A 15,558-nucleotide genomic window follows, 5' to 3' on the forward strand; every position below is an offset into this window, starting at 1 on the left:
ATGATCCACAGTGCCATTCCCAGTGCACATGCATCGGTTTTACAGATTGAACTTGGAGCAGGGGGCTCACTTGAAAAGAAGTCAGCGTTTTCTGCCTTTTAAAGGGGATAACAGCAACACAACAGATCATCCTCATGAAGGCAAACTGCTAAATTGACAATTACTTTGAAATGTATCGGACTCGGCTTGTTAAACAGAAAGCGAGGGACGCAATGGTTCACTCAGAGGCATATCTTTTTTTTACCATTTTATGAGATATTTCCAGTCATCACTTACTGTAATGAAAACAAATGAATGAGTGCTTTGATGAAGAGACTAAACCTCAGCTGAAGCCCAAGATAACTGCACTCATTCAACGATGGGAAGGTCCATCAAGCCGAGTGAATGCAAAAAAACAGTTTCAGCGCATAATAGTTACAGCGAGCAAGTATGAGCCGCAATTCCAATGGAGTTGGATCCACATTCCGGGTCCTAATTATGTGCCCAGTGCAAGCATAGCAGAGAGACTCTGCGCATGGGTGGAGTTTTCTTTACTTTGGTGTTTTGCAAGACGAGCGCAATTAGAAGTACATTTTGAAAGAACTGCAAGAACTCCACTTGCGGATGATCTATTTTTGTCAAGTGCGTCGGTTTGGACACCCCTGCATTAGATGATGTCGTGTACCTAACACTGCCTTTGAGCAAATATTTTCAAAAGCGGATGTCTGTGTTACATCCCCCTGCTTTTAATATTAGAATATTTAAGTGTCAGCGCAGCTTCAAGTGAGCTCGGGTCATTCCTTACCTGCAGCCACTGTGACTGGTCACTGCGTCCTGCAGTCCAAGCATTCACTTTGCCCTGCTTGTCCAAACGGGCTTTTCCAGGCTCCCAAGTGAACATATCCATGTTGAGCGTCCTGAAGATGGAGGAGGCTGTGATCTGGTAGTCCTGGACGTGACCGGACTTCATCCCCAATGGTTCCGAGCAACCTGAAGAAAGCAACAACATATTACTTCTGTTTTCTGATTGCCTAATTGTATATTACCCATTGCAAATACCAATTAAAGCGGGTAAGTGTGTGATCTGTTCACTCACCTGTCACCTCGCATCCAAGCAGTTCCATGCGCAAGGTACAGTGCCTTCTGCAGACTTGGGGATAAATGCGCACAAACTGGGCTTCAATGGGTGGGGTGAAGGAATTGGCCGATGGAGCGTTGTTGTCAACATTTCCTCGGAAAATCTGTCACAGGGGATGAAAACACATGTAGCGTATGGGGGTGACAAGGGGTGCTGGAAGAGATCAGTTTTACCATTATGTAGCAGTCTGGCACCAATGTCTCTGGTGTCTACTCAACACTGAGCAAATTGCTCTCCTTCAAGGTCAATGAGCTCCACGCGCAGCAAAAAGAGACAATTTCTCGCACGATTTGAGCCGGTAATTCATAAGAACAGTAGTGTATTTGGAATTAGTGCTCCTTTTATATAACTATTTCTTCTGATAGTTTGACAACATTCCCTTATCGAAGGACTCATGCACCGTGAAATGGTACATTTGCCTAACTTTCACATTCCCTGTCAAGCATTTTTAGTTGATGAGAAAATGTGCATGAAAACACGACTTGTTTTAGTTGCTCAGCAACTACAATGCCACATTATTTACAGATAGAGTGAAACCTTGCATATTTGCGGTTCGGCATTTGCCAATTTACCCATTTTTTGAGTGCCATCTTGTAAAATCTTGAAATTATGATGATGTTTTTTTCCCACGTGCACTTGAGATGTCCTACTTTAGTTGGTGGTCCTGGAATGCACCTTGTGCGAGGAAATAGTGACATTGACAGCACCTAATTTTGTTTAGATTTTGTAGTCCACTTTGCCATTAAAATTTGCATATAATCTTTAATGTTCATTATCGTGTTAAAATGCCCAAATGTGAACTGAATGACTTCGACTATCCGTGTAAATATATTTGTTTACTCATCTATGATGCTACATTCGTCGATGCTAGCATATTATTTTGGCTAGTATGCCAGCTAATACTGTTGACATGAAGGTAATTGAATGCGTGGCGTCCATGCTTTACTAGTTCTTCTTTGTGTTGTTCCAATCCACAGTGACTATCTCCAGTCTATGCCCAGACTTTTTGCCCAGAAGTCTTCATTTTAAAAGTTTTGGAGGTCAGGATTATCCGTAGCATGGCCCAACTGAGGACAGGGTTAGTGTGCTGTCAGCAAAGACAGAGCGCTTTGTGACCCATTTGGTTTCTCCTCATCCACAAATAGAATGGAAAAAAAAAATCATAAAAGTGAAGGGGGTAACAGGTAGCAAGATAAGCGCAGCGTGTGCGAGATAATTAAACAGCACTCTCAACTTGTCCTCTGCCCTGCCCTTGAGTGAGTTGAACAGCCTCTTACTGCCGTGCGTTCCTTCAATAACGGAGATACGGTCCTGTACATAGTTGTCGACAGTTGTTTTTGTGGATGTGTGTTTCTCACCATGTCTTCATCTTTGCCCTTGACTTTGTATGTTCTCCATGTCTTCCCGTCCTCGCTGTACGCCACTTTGTATGACTTGACATACTCTGGGCTTCCAATTCGCTTTGCACCCTGGGTAATTAGGCCCGTGACCCTCATTCGCCTCTGCAGGTTTATCTGTGGGAATCAGGGGGATATAAATAAAAAATGTTGCAGATACCAGAATTGTCGGGCTTCGCAGGGACTGTGCACGGATGCTCAGTGCACCAATTGAAGTCATAGAAATCAATTCAGCCTCTTGACTCTGGCTTGTCAGGGCCATCCATCTTTTTCAGAAAGTCTGTGATCAGATAGAACATTTAATCAATCCTCCCATTCCAAAGCCAATCTGCCATTTCTGTGTCGACTGTCAATACGGTCCCATGTAAATTACCAATGAAGAAGAGGTTAAGACAAGAAACTCAGTATACCGCAAGATCATTAACAGTGCATCACAGATGTATTGCACACATGGTTTTCTCTTTGGCATCCACGTTAAATAGCTTCTTTGTTTTCCCCTGAATTTTCTGAAAATGTCTAAATGATTTTCCTTTGATGTTCATGTTCCATGTATTGGATTTTACATTACAATTTTTTTTTAAAAGCATACATGCCATAATGTTACTAAATGCCCTCGCAGCTCTTTTCCACCCTTCCTGTTTTCTCTGTTCTTTGCATATTTATCACAAAGGTTTCAGTTCATCAAACCAATTTTAATATCACGCAGACACTATGCAAGGAAATACAAAATGCAGTTTCTAAATGCCAATTTAATTTCTTAATTCCCCGCCCAAAATCCAAAACTACTGACCCACTAGCCCTCTATTACCACTCACTTCGAATATTAATCAGCTAATACTTTGGAATTGCACTTAAAATTGGTCAATTTTGAACATCCCATTCACAAAGTATGAATCATATCCATAGCAATTGCCACTGAATTCAACTAGTTCCCAAATATAATTTGCTGCAAAAAGGTCCAATGTGTTCAAGCGAGATTGCCCGTTCAGTGAATGGAAAAAGTCGAAATGAGAGGAACCGCTCATTTTATTCTTTTATCACCAGCCTTGTCTACACTCAATATGATATTCTGAGCTACGACGGTTCTACTTCTTGCAGTTTTAACAGAGGACTCAAAAATATGGTTTCCCCGGCAAACTTAAAGCAACTTATAAAGTTAATTATATATAAGGACACTACTTAGAGCCGCATAGCTGCAGTGACCCACTCTTTCCCATTCAGGGCATTTCTTCTTTGACTTCCCCTCCACAGAGACGTATACTTCTTTCGCTAATTAGAGGCTCTGTTACTAAAAGGCCACCGCCGAGGTAATTGGGGTGATCCTTCACATTTTTAATGAGCGCTCAGTAACACACCTCTGACACTTCAGTGCTAATAGTGATGCATACATTTGTTTGAGTGAGGCATCTTTGGAAGCATCCTGCGGAGACCTTGGTCTGCAGGCTTGCATGCATGACCTAGTTTGAAAGAAACATTGGTCACTTTGAGGGTAGGATTCACCTAAATTTGTCTTTTTTTTGGGCATATTCTTCTATGTAACATCTGCTTGAGTGATTAAAAAAAATATATGTATATACTGGCAGTTGCCTACGGCGGTTGCCATTTGATGACTGAATGTTTTCCGAGATGAAGTAGGAAGGCTACAGTTGTTTGTTTCACGTCTTATGAAGTCTTTTTTTTTTCTTCATATACACGTATTTGTAAGCGACAGGTTTATACTGTGTTCCATGTTCATGGTTTTACATCTGTACGTGTTCATACTGTATTATACATCGTAGTTGGCGGCCATTTTTTTGGAGATGGACACAATGAACTACCGTTATAATGTAGCGATTCGTTATGTCCCTCGAGGTATGCTGTAGTGAGGTTCGACTGTCGTCATCCATCTATACAATATACGAATAATACTCATATTTATTGACCCACGATTTTGCCAAGTGTGTGTATATTCAACAAATGCAGCATCCTCAAATGTCCCGCATAGACTTGCGATGGACACAAGCCAGTGTAAACTGTAGATCTCAAGGGTTGCGTCAGGAAGGGCATCAGGATTCAAATGATTCTGATCATGAGCGTTCATCCGAAAAATTCCAAACCAAATCTGTCACCTCCAGCGCTGTTAACCTACAGGGCACCTGTGGAAATCAAAACGACTGTAGGTCGAAGACAGAGGAAAGGTAGAAAGAGACAAAAAGAGAAGAGGAGAGCCAAAAACCTAGACCATGAAAGTTGGGACTTTGAATGTTGGGGCGGCGTTCAAATTGTTTTACCGTGGTGCATGGTAGAGTTCGTTAGGAAGAGAAAGTGTTTGTTAGGAATGTCCTGGAAATTAGAGTGTCAGAGAGATGAGGCTGAAATTTGAAATCGAGAGTGTTATGCTTAAAATAATTAGTGGTTAAGCCCAGGGGGTGCACATAAGTGGTGTGCAATTGCGCATGTGGAGTGAAAAAAAGTCACATGCCCGACTGACTTGATTGCCTCAGTGCGAATTTGTGTTCCAAGCGTGACTGTCAGCAGGCCAGCCTGCAGTCAAAAAGTCAAAGTCAAGTCAGCAGCAGCAACGATTGCTTCCTAAGGCGAGCTTCAGCATGAATGAAACTTAAGGCATCAATATCCTGATACGGAATTACTGTTTGGCTTTTATTTTGAAGTTGGCATCGCGCTCAGGTGCATGGCGACAAGTCTCAGGTGCTGACGGCGGTGGCGGACGCGGGGACGCTGCAGACCGGACCGTCATCTCGTTGCGCCGCGGCTTCGACGGTCAATGGTGATGCGTGCCTAGAATTATATTGACTGTTTAACACCTTTTCAATGATGCATAGACATTCTCAGGTGCTTTGGAGTTTTTTGATTCTCTCAACAGTGCTGGTTGACACCATATTTTGCTGATATTGGTCAGAGCTGCAGTATATTTCCCCGGAGTGTTCACATGCATTTTTACGTGTGAGCTAACTGTAGAAAAGACTGCGTAGAGAAAAAAAAAAAAATGACACTCGCATTGCATAGATGTGTGAAGAGAAACAAGTGCATGAACCAACACAAACAAACACAGTGCATGCGAGCTTGTAGGCAAGGCTGTGATGTATTATTCAAAGTCTGTTGCTTTTGTGATTCATTTGTCGAGGTTCAGAGGAGAGAGCTCCACTGACTAGCTCCCAAAGACGCACACTGCATCAGAACAACACTTTCCAATAGCCGGAAGAATCAAATCCCTTCACAGACAAGGTTGTCATCTGTCAGTATTACCTGTGTCACATTCCAGACATCCAAATACAGTCTGCCAAATGGTTTTAGAATACAAAAGCAGGCCCAGAATATTCCCAAACCCGTGATCCAACGATACATGTCTGCTCATGTCCCAATTATCCGAACCCACATGTAGAAACACACAATGCCTACAGCATGCTGCTCAACATCCCACATGACATCATTAAAGCCAAACAAACTGCCTGAATGTTTGATGTCCCGTTCTCCTCAACCTCTGCATGTGCCAAGCACCTCATCTCTCGTTAATGTTGCCTTTGCCTCATGAGTTTCTTCGACAAATCCCTTTTTTTTGTTGTGTCATTTGTCTATAGATACCATTTCTGTTTCTCCATTGCACAGGCGGGTTGATAGAAGCACGACAAATTCTTTAGACAGTATCGTAGTTGTCTAGACAATAGGCTGAATGAAGCATGTCCTGCAAAAGAAAACGACCCACTTCTATGCCAAGGCATAAAAAAAAAAAAAAAAAAAAAAAGAAGATGAAGTAACATGAAAAAAAAGAAAAAATAATATTGCTCTGTTGGGCTAAAGATATCTCGCACAAATGCTTCATTTACACCACAGTACAGTCGCTGAGAGACGGTAGCTAGCGAAGCGTCCCGTTAGTTTACCACCGCGTAGATTTATGAGCTAAAAGCGGGAACTAAACGCTGTTGTAAATCTGTGCGGTGGCACAAGATGGAGACCAAAAGCCCAGCCTTCTGCTTTGACTGAATTTGCATATAGTTGTTTATATATCCAATTTACCTCAGGGGACGAGTAAAGTATCTAGCTAGCTAGCTAGCTATCAATCGAGGTATCGATCTGTCTAGCTATCTATCTTATAGCTGCTGCTCTATAATTATGCTACTGCGAGTCTGACAGCCTTTGAAAAAACAGAGAAGGGAGTTTGGTTTAGCACGGTGATATTCTTCCCGGCGAGGAACTGTCAGATGCTCAGCAATTGTGAGCAGCTACTAGCTGTCCGACCACAACTCTCGACTCTTCTTGCACAGTGAATGAAGGAAATGCCACGGGATCTTTTTGTGCTCGTCGATTTCAGGCTGGCGTTGAGGGGTATAACTCACAGTTTGGGTTTGTAATATATTCTTTGTGACACCGGTCCTATACCCTCTTCTGACACACCTTGTAAATTAGAATCCGAAACGACCACTGACCATTTTTTTTTTGATATATTTACACAGTTCATTTATGTCTTTGTCAGCTCAGCTTTTTTAGCTGTTTGGAGGTACCAAAGCCAACCCTGGTGAGTTTGTTGCCAGTGCTGAAATATACCACCCAGGTGACTCCAATAAAGGGATTTCCGCACATCAAAACGCAACAAGAATGTATACTTAAACAAACAAATAAGAAAACCCCTTTACAGCATTAGCGTTGCCATTTTAAAGAAACACGGCTTCCGCCAAGCACAGACAACCAAACTGCGTGTTGACTCATCTTTTAGTGGCCTTGACTCAGCTTGGTGTTGGGCCTTTCGAGTGTATTGTGTATTTACCTGAATCCACGGCCATCTGTCATTTTCAGCTGCAGTCCATGCGTTGACCAGACCCTTCTTGTTGAGGCGTGCAAAGTACGGGTACCACTTCTGCAAGCCAAATAAAGCCCGGTGGGTGGAGGATGCTGTTATCTGCTGGTTGGAGATTATGCCGCCTTCCATGCCCAGTGGTCCAGAGCATTCTGAACGAAGAACACACAGTGGAATATCGGTCATGCTGCAGCTCTCAAAGTACAGCTCGTACAACTGCAGCAAACAAAGTCATGTTGGTCTTAAAAGTACATCAGACAAAATTATATTTGTAAAAACACAATTTTCTGGACCTTACAACAGTGCAAATGGTGCAAAATCTCCACTCATGGGCACAATTACACTGCGCTTTCCGCTAGTCTTGCGCTGATCATGAAAATTGAGATCTTGGTTGTAATATGTCATCCTGACAAAATGCAACATTTTTCCACTTTGAGTTCAAAGTTTCACTGACAACTTTGTCATCAACAAGAGACAGTCAGACTTTGTCCCGAAGGAATTATCATTATTATGATTATTACTATTTCATGACTGAGAAAAATGTGGAGAAATCCTCTCACTTCCCGAATCACACACTGGGGTATCGAACACATTTGTATCCTCACGATAGAAAAATCCACATTTTCAAGTAAAAATAAAAATACAGCAAATTACCCTTGAAAAAAAAAGTGGGCTTCAAAAGCAACAATGTCTCTGAGCTGTCCTCAGTGGACAAAATGGAGACACACAGCAAGGAAGATCTGTGTGCTTTATCCAGTAAAAACTTTTTTTTTTTTTATTTTGATAATTCCAAAACGAGTAGTCCATCTCACCTCAGACGACATTTCTTGTGTGTGTGCGTGCGTGTGTGTGTGTGCGCGCGTGTGTGTGCGACACTCAATAGTTCCAGACGGATGAGAGAATGTCGGCGGGTTATGCGGGATTCCACTATTCATCTAATTTTCCAAGTCAATTCATTTGACCCTCTAAACAATCTGAGGGACTCACATTTCACTTCACTGTAGTGACTACAGGGTGTTTTTATAAAGCCTCTCAAAAAAAAAAAAAGGATGCAAAAACAGAAGTACATACCTCAAGGCAGTGATGAATTCAATGAAATACATTTGTAAATCAATAGCTAATTAAAGCAAAATTTGCTTTCAGCAATAAATTCCCCTTCAGAAATTACCGATCTGTCTCGAGATGGAACAAGCTCTCTCTCTCTCTCTCTCTCTCTCTCTCGCGAGAGAACACGCTCTCTCTCTCTCTCTCTCTCTCTCTCTCGCTCTCTCTCTCTCTCTCTCTCTCTCACACACACACACACACACACACACACACACACACACACAGTAATTCAGATTTATGATTGTGGGCTTCAGTGTTCCATTTGATAAATGTATGTTCAGGCGCACTAATTAGTTAATGGTTAGACCAGCCTTGATAAATATGTTAAAAGGACTGCACGTTGCCTCATGTAATTATGGCATCTGCCCACAAAAGGAAACTAAGTGGCTCATTCGCACTTATCATGCAGCATCAAAAGAACCTCAACTCACTCAACTCAAAACTGGACGCCAACTAATCACTCCTCATGAGTTTTTGGCACCTTGGCCTCCGGTTTACAGCGGACTGTTGATTTACCCGTCTGCTGCTGTCACTGGAGTAAAACACTCTGTGGAGCAGCGAAATGTCTGGCCAACAAGACCACACAGTCATCATACGGCCGCACGGGTACGAAGAGGATGGAAATAAGCTGGTTGTGGACGAGAATAGCGGTTAGCTCCACTAGCATTCCGATCCTTGATCGTCTTAAAATATTCATACTAGCGGGATTAAGGGACTGGCAGCGAGGAACGAGAGCAGTGCCGCCAAGTGAAGCATCATCTCTATCGTCAAAGTGTTCAAGCCAACACGGCCTGGGCACCTAATGTGTGATAAGAAGAACTCTATTCATTTATAACATTCACCGGCATCACAACACTTTGGTTGCTTTGCCACAGGGTGTTTGTGGTAACCACTCACTGGTGCAAGAAAGATTGAGCTGAAAAAAATATATATCAATGACATCATTAATGAACTTCAACTCGTCCTTCATCAAATTTTTAGTAGACCACAAACAATCTTTCGTCAATCAACCCCTAAAACCCATTCAACACGCCCGCCTGTTTTTTTTTTTTTGCCACCGTGTCATTTTCACAATTTCTCCAGCACCGTCTTCTATCCGTTTAAATGTTGGGCAGCCGACAAGCCGTCACCTAACAACATGCTGCTGCAAAGCCGTGGTCCTTCTCACCTTGCAGACATGAGTGGGCACTCTTAATGATGTGCCTGCCAGTCGTCTATCAGAGCAGCAGAGGCAGCCAGCCCCCGAGCCTTGGCCTGCTGGCCCCTGTGCATACATCAGCTCCGCGACAGCCCGCATCACTAACGGCGGCACCGCCACGCTGTGACAGCTGAATCCATCTCACGCAAACCCTACCTACAGCCTAAATAAATTAGCACAGCATTACTAATGAGCACGCAGCAGATGGGGAGATGAATAAAATAATAACCGCATCTACCAGGCAGCAGGTGTCAACGTGAGGCTGGACGGAAAACACCTGTATGTCTTACAGCGGGGGTGCCCAACCGTTTTTGACAGAAGATCTACTTTTCAAGCCAACGAACCTTCCGCGATCAACCGTTACCGCACACGCACGCATCTAGGTGCGCACGTGCGCATATGCACACATGCATGCCATGATGAGCAACAGCCATAACGGCCCCTAATATGAAGGAAACATGAAAATAAAGTAGATCCAAGATTTTGGGGGTTTGCGAAAAAGGAAATGCATGAACATCACCATCGTAGTTCACGCGTACCTTTTTAAAATGCTTCTTCCGGCGTTCCATATTCCAATTCTTTGCCAGTGCCATCAGTGAATTTTAGATGACAGAAAGTGAATGAGAATAATCACAAAAAATAGATATATCGCAATGGCTCTGATCGCAAGCCGCCATTACAGAAAGCTTTTTTTTTTTTTTTTTTAAATTCTTTTATTTTTTTTAATACTTAATGGCGAAAGTGAAACTGATAGGAATGGATGGATTGGGGTCCTGCCCTCTGCGGCCACACATACCGCACACACCAGAAACCGCCACTGCTTGCGTGTCATATTTATTGTACTTCAAACATGAAATATGTGATTTGGAAAAACCACAGAGATAGAAAAGTGAAATGTAACCCCTGGAACACAGCTCGATATATTCGAATACAGGAGAAGCATATCTTCTCCTCCAGACAAGCAGCATCTGCAAAGTAGACTGGGAATGCTTTCTGTGAACTGTCGACGCGCTGTGAGATAGAAAAGCAGATGAATACATTTGCGAATCACAGTGGAGCGGAAGCTCACGTTTCAGAGTCGCCGGGAACATTAATCCTAATCTGCTCCTACAGTGAGTCGGCAAAATCCTCAGAAGAAGCATAATAAACACACTAAGTTCCTTTTGAGCGACTGAGTATTTTGTAAAAAGAGAAAGCCACTTGTGATAAGACAGAAGCACTCTCTCGCTTTCTCTTTCATTCTCTGCACAGCCAAGAGGAGCATTTTAGCAAAAAAAAAAAAAAAAAAAAAAAAAAAAAACAAATTGGTTGTGAGGCACCAGCATTGTAATGTTTGAACATATTGTCATGACTTTATGCTTGGGGGTTTTATGTGAGTTTTTTTTTTTTTTTTTAATAAACATTTTGTGTTTCGATGTAATATATATATATATATTTTTTTTGGTATTAAAATAATTCATTACGACATGAACAAAACCGAAATGAAAGAACCTGAGCGTGTTATGTGGTCACCGCCGCAATTAGCGGCAACATCAGATGTGCGGTGTGAAGCAGTTGGATTAAAAAAAAAAAAAAAAAGCATTTCAAGATGAAGAACAAAAGCATGTACATACTATGTTGACAGTTCCGCCCCATGTACTCCCCGGGGCATTCGCAGGAGTAGTTTGCAACGAGGTCGGTGCAAAGGCCCCCGTTCTTGCATGGTTCTCTTTCACATTCATTAATATCTGAAAACACAAACAAACACAACCACAGATTAGCAGGAATGGCATTTACATTTAAATTAGAACTCATGAAAACTCCTGCTGTAGATATGCAAATTGAGTATTGTGGACAGAACCATGGGTAGTAGGTTTGAATTTCAAAAATACTGTCGTGAAAATGAAGAATGGGATCCTAAAAAATAAGAAATTGTGATTCTGAATGCTTATTTCGGAGACATTTCCCAATATTTTCTTGTATGTTTGTTTTGCCTTTAATTATGCCTAAATAAGTGTCAAACAAATTCTTGGTCAGTAATTAAAAAAAAAAAAAAGGAAGGAAGGGAGACAAAGAACAGCTTTTTAGTGTACCATTATGTTCAATCCGATTTAGCAGACCCTTGAATTTGTTGAATTAATTTAAATTCATTTTGAGGTCATCAGTAGTCACTGTTTCCCATTTCATTTGATTCATGGATGTCGTTTGTGTGACTTTACAGAAAAAAAAAAAACAGTTTCTAACTTTAGAAATAAACATGTAGTCCAGGCACTGACAAAATTTGAGTCGTTTCAAATTTTAACACTTTTAAATCAATGGATTTACACACTTGAGCCCATACTTGAAATAAACACCAGTGTTAGTGTTTTCACCTTTGTGTAAAAAAAGCACATTTGTAGTGACTTTTGCTCAAGGTACAGCTCACAAGATACACGACAATACCGAGACCCCGTGTATTGTTAACAGATGTGTGCTGTATTGATTTTACTCAGGCCTTAGTCCTTGGTAGGTAGAAGAAAAATGAAAACGGCGCCCCCACACACACGGCGACAGAATTATTTCACCACAGCACTGCGCAACACTGTAGTTACTCCTTGAAGTTCATAACACGCGTTATTTTTTTATCACTCGGTTCAAATGCGGAGGTTATAGGCAAGCCAATAAAATAGCCTGGAGCCCAACACACGACAGAAGAAAGCAGAGTGAGAGCACTTGTAGCATTTACCTCCATTTTATGAGCAGCCGTAAGCCCCCCAAGGAGATCAGGAGCAGGACTTCACTACCTCAAAATCATAAGGGGGTGGGGGTTGGTGGTAGGGGGGGGGGGGGGATTGCCTCAAGGAATGTAGTAAAAGTAGTGAATGAAAAGGAGACGGTGAAAGAGTGACAGAATGACAGACCGAGCAGGAATCGAGACAGATGTAATGGAAGGGAAAGACGCTCACCCAGTGATCGGCTAAATGAACCAGTTCAGGAGACGTGCGTGTGTTTGAATGTGCTCTCTTCTATTGTCTTGTACGATCAAATAAAATGTAAAAAATAAAAATAAAAAATCCTAATAATAATACCACCAATCCCAGAACATGCTGAAAGCTTTCAGCAATGAACTGAGTTAAAAATATCCAGTCATTTATTTATACATTCATTCTTTGTGACAAACAAATTTATGTTCCAGAACCGCCAGAGACAGATTAAAATCGACTAAGTAAAAATCATATATCTATTTTTTCTCTATATATTTTTAATTAGGGTTATGCATTATAACCAAGGCAAAATATGCATGTGAGGTGCAGGTATCGTTTTAGTCCATTTGGGTTAACCATCCTATACTGTTGTCGCCGATGGTGTCGTGGTCCACACGCCGGACTTGTGTGTGGGCAGAGTGGAAACGGTTCCCATTCAGTTACGAATGTGGGTGTGAATGGTCGTTTGTCTCTATATGTGCCCTGCGACTGTCTGGCGACCAGTTCATAGTGTAGTCTGCCTTCCGCCCGAAGTCAGCTGGGATAGGCTCCAGCAACTGCCCGCAACCCTGTTCATGATAAGCGGTGTTGAAAATGGATGGATGGATGTTCTACACTGTAGTATCTGTGAATTTGAATGTGTGTGGATTTAATAGTTGGGGCCTGGTCCGTTGAGTGATGTGGAAATCAGAAAATTATAGGATGGTTATCTGCTGTTAGCTCAGGTTAAGCAGTCTGTGTGTTGAGTCTCTGCATCACTTGTGGCCATAGCAGCAAGCGTATGAATATGCTTTATGTTTATTTTGTTCCCATTTATTAAAAAAGAATGCAAGGGCATGACAACACATTCCTACTAGCGGTGATAAACCTGATTAAATGAGCTAGAGTAACTGTGCTGGCTCGTAGTCATGCTGTTCTGTAAGCTAGTTCTCCAATGTGGGTGACACATTGCACTTTATCTTCCTTTATAAGTGTGAAATGATCCCAAAACGATTCGCCATTCTCTGTCTTTTACCCACTTTTTCCTCCTCGCTCACGCTTTATTATTCGTGAGTCAGCAGTAAGACCAGTCAGTGTAAAAAGTGAAACGCAATACGATGCGGGACAACCGTACGCTTTGGTCAAGGGTATGAGTGAGGGAAAAACAAATAGAACAGCTGCTCTCCTGGTCTGTGGTCCGACTCTAAAGGAGCTCTCATCAGTTCACTGGAATGTCTCTTTCTTTGCCTCTCCTCCTATTATTCTCTGGAAAGTGTCTCCGTTGGACAATAATGAGAGCAATGAATAGTGCTATATGTCAGGAACCGAGGCTGGCCGTGAGCGTAAATTGGCTGTGGTGTGTCCAGGGAGCAGGAACATGCCCGAAGCTCTGCAACGGTATGGGTCAGTGGTGACCTTTCTACTGGGCTGCAATGACCTCACCGGTGCCTGCCTGCAGCTGCTGCGGACACATGGCCAGAGTAAAACTGTGTTCCAGTTCATCCAGGTCACGGTAGAAGAGTACTTTAGATTAGCATATAGATGGAATTGCGAGACCAAACAAAGTAAAACAATGCATGGCTTTTATTGAAGAGAAAACAAGTCAAACATTTTAAGTTTCCATTTGAGATACATTGAATTCATAACATGTGGGTGCGGTTTTGTTTATGTATAAACCATGTCTACAAAAATACATTTGATCCCAACATAAGCTTTTTTCCGGGGGGGGGGGGGGGGGGGGGGGGATCCTCAAAAATTCGTACAATTTTAGTTCACCAAATCTACCACTAGATTAACGACAGAAAATCCAATTTTTTAACATTTCTTCCATTCATTGTTTCCCAGAAAGGTAAAAACTGACCCTATGTTGGAAGAGCGTCTTCAGATAAAGTCCATAACGCTGGCTACGTGTCTCCATTGTGAGACGAATGAATCTTATCTTATCTTATCTTATCTTATCTTAAGTTGAGGCCACCCGTAGCAAGCCACTTCTCAGTTTCATAAAAGAAGCAAGCGGATCCTTCTTGTCCTTCAGGCTCGGAAGGTCGCTGGGACCTCTTTGTTCGGTGATTGTCATGAATGAGACAGACAATATAATTAGCCGCTGACCCTGAATACTCAAAACCTTATTTGAAGTAATCATCCCGCTCCCTTACAGTGTGAGAATTTAGCCTGGAAAAAGCCTCCCTGCTGATGTGCTTCACGGTGGTCCAGCAGTCAGACGCTGGATTCGATACAGAAAAAAGCTTGCGATTCTCTTGATAACAGCATGAATTCATTAAGGGGGTGATATAAAAAACAGACGCCCAATGACTTTACTCGGTGAACTCCATGTACTCTATATCATCGGTTTAATTAGCAAAATGACAGAAGACTTTATTAAAGACGTTTTAAGAGGATAATTTATATGTTGATGTCTTGGACTGAAGGTCATTTAATATTTTTATATGGAGCCGGCATAAAAGGCATAATATGATTTTTGCATTGGGTGAGTGAGACTTCATTAAAGCTTTCACTCTGGTAAGTACCTGAATAACAGACGGTGATGGAAAAGCTAAACAACACAAATATGTCCCGGGTTGCTCATAACGCAGCTTCTTTTCTGTCCGCAATTGATGAATATGCATATATCATTTAATACTTTCCAGAGAGGTGATTTCTTTGCTCCATTTTTTTTTTTTTTTTTAGCAATATTGTGCTGACGTAAAAGATCTGCTCAGACTTCAGTCAAATGAAAGAGCACCTTTTGCTCAGAACAGTGCTCGAGGGTGGAATCTTTTTTTTTTTTTTCACCTCCATCTAACGTTAAAGTGATTTCATTCTTTTTGTCTGCAGCTTAGTTTTCACATGCAAAACAAAACTGCACCGAAACTAGTATGTTTTGTACCACGCCAAACACACTGATGACAGACACTTCGACAGTGACGCTCGACCGTAACATATGGCGCCAAAGTCTAACGTGCCATATTTTTACAAGACGATGTGTAGAAAGAAGTGTCTGTCACCATTACGTGAGTGTCATGCAACGG

General features: G+C 42.0%; 1 protein-coding gene across 1 annotated transcript in view; it reads right to left on the reverse strand.

The window, feature by feature from the left end:
* Positions 1-15,558, reverse strand: part of edil3a (EGF-like repeats and discoidin I-like domains 3a) — a 71,115-nt gene that overhangs the window by 20,594 nt on the left and 34,963 nt on the right. Inside the window, exons 3-7 of the mRNA XM_019878086.1 lie at positions 11,222-11,335; positions 7,277-7,458; positions 2,476-2,631; positions 1,076-1,220; positions 785-969 (exon numbers count right to left, since the gene is read on the reverse strand). Coding sequence (XP_019733645.1) covers positions 785-969; positions 1,076-1,220; positions 2,476-2,631; positions 7,277-7,458; positions 11,222-11,335 — 782 coding nt within the window. The remainder of the gene's footprint in view (positions 1-784; positions 970-1,075; positions 1,221-2,475; positions 2,632-7,276; positions 7,459-11,221; positions 11,336-15,558) is intronic.

This window comes from Hippocampus comes, unplaced genomic scaffold (assembly GCF_001891065.2).
Source record: "Hippocampus comes isolate QL1 unplaced genomic scaffold, H_comes_QL1_v1.1 scaffold13, whole genome shotgun sequence".
NCBI classification, from domain to species: Eukaryota; Metazoa; Chordata; class Actinopteri; order Syngnathiformes; family Syngnathidae; genus Hippocampus; species Hippocampus comes.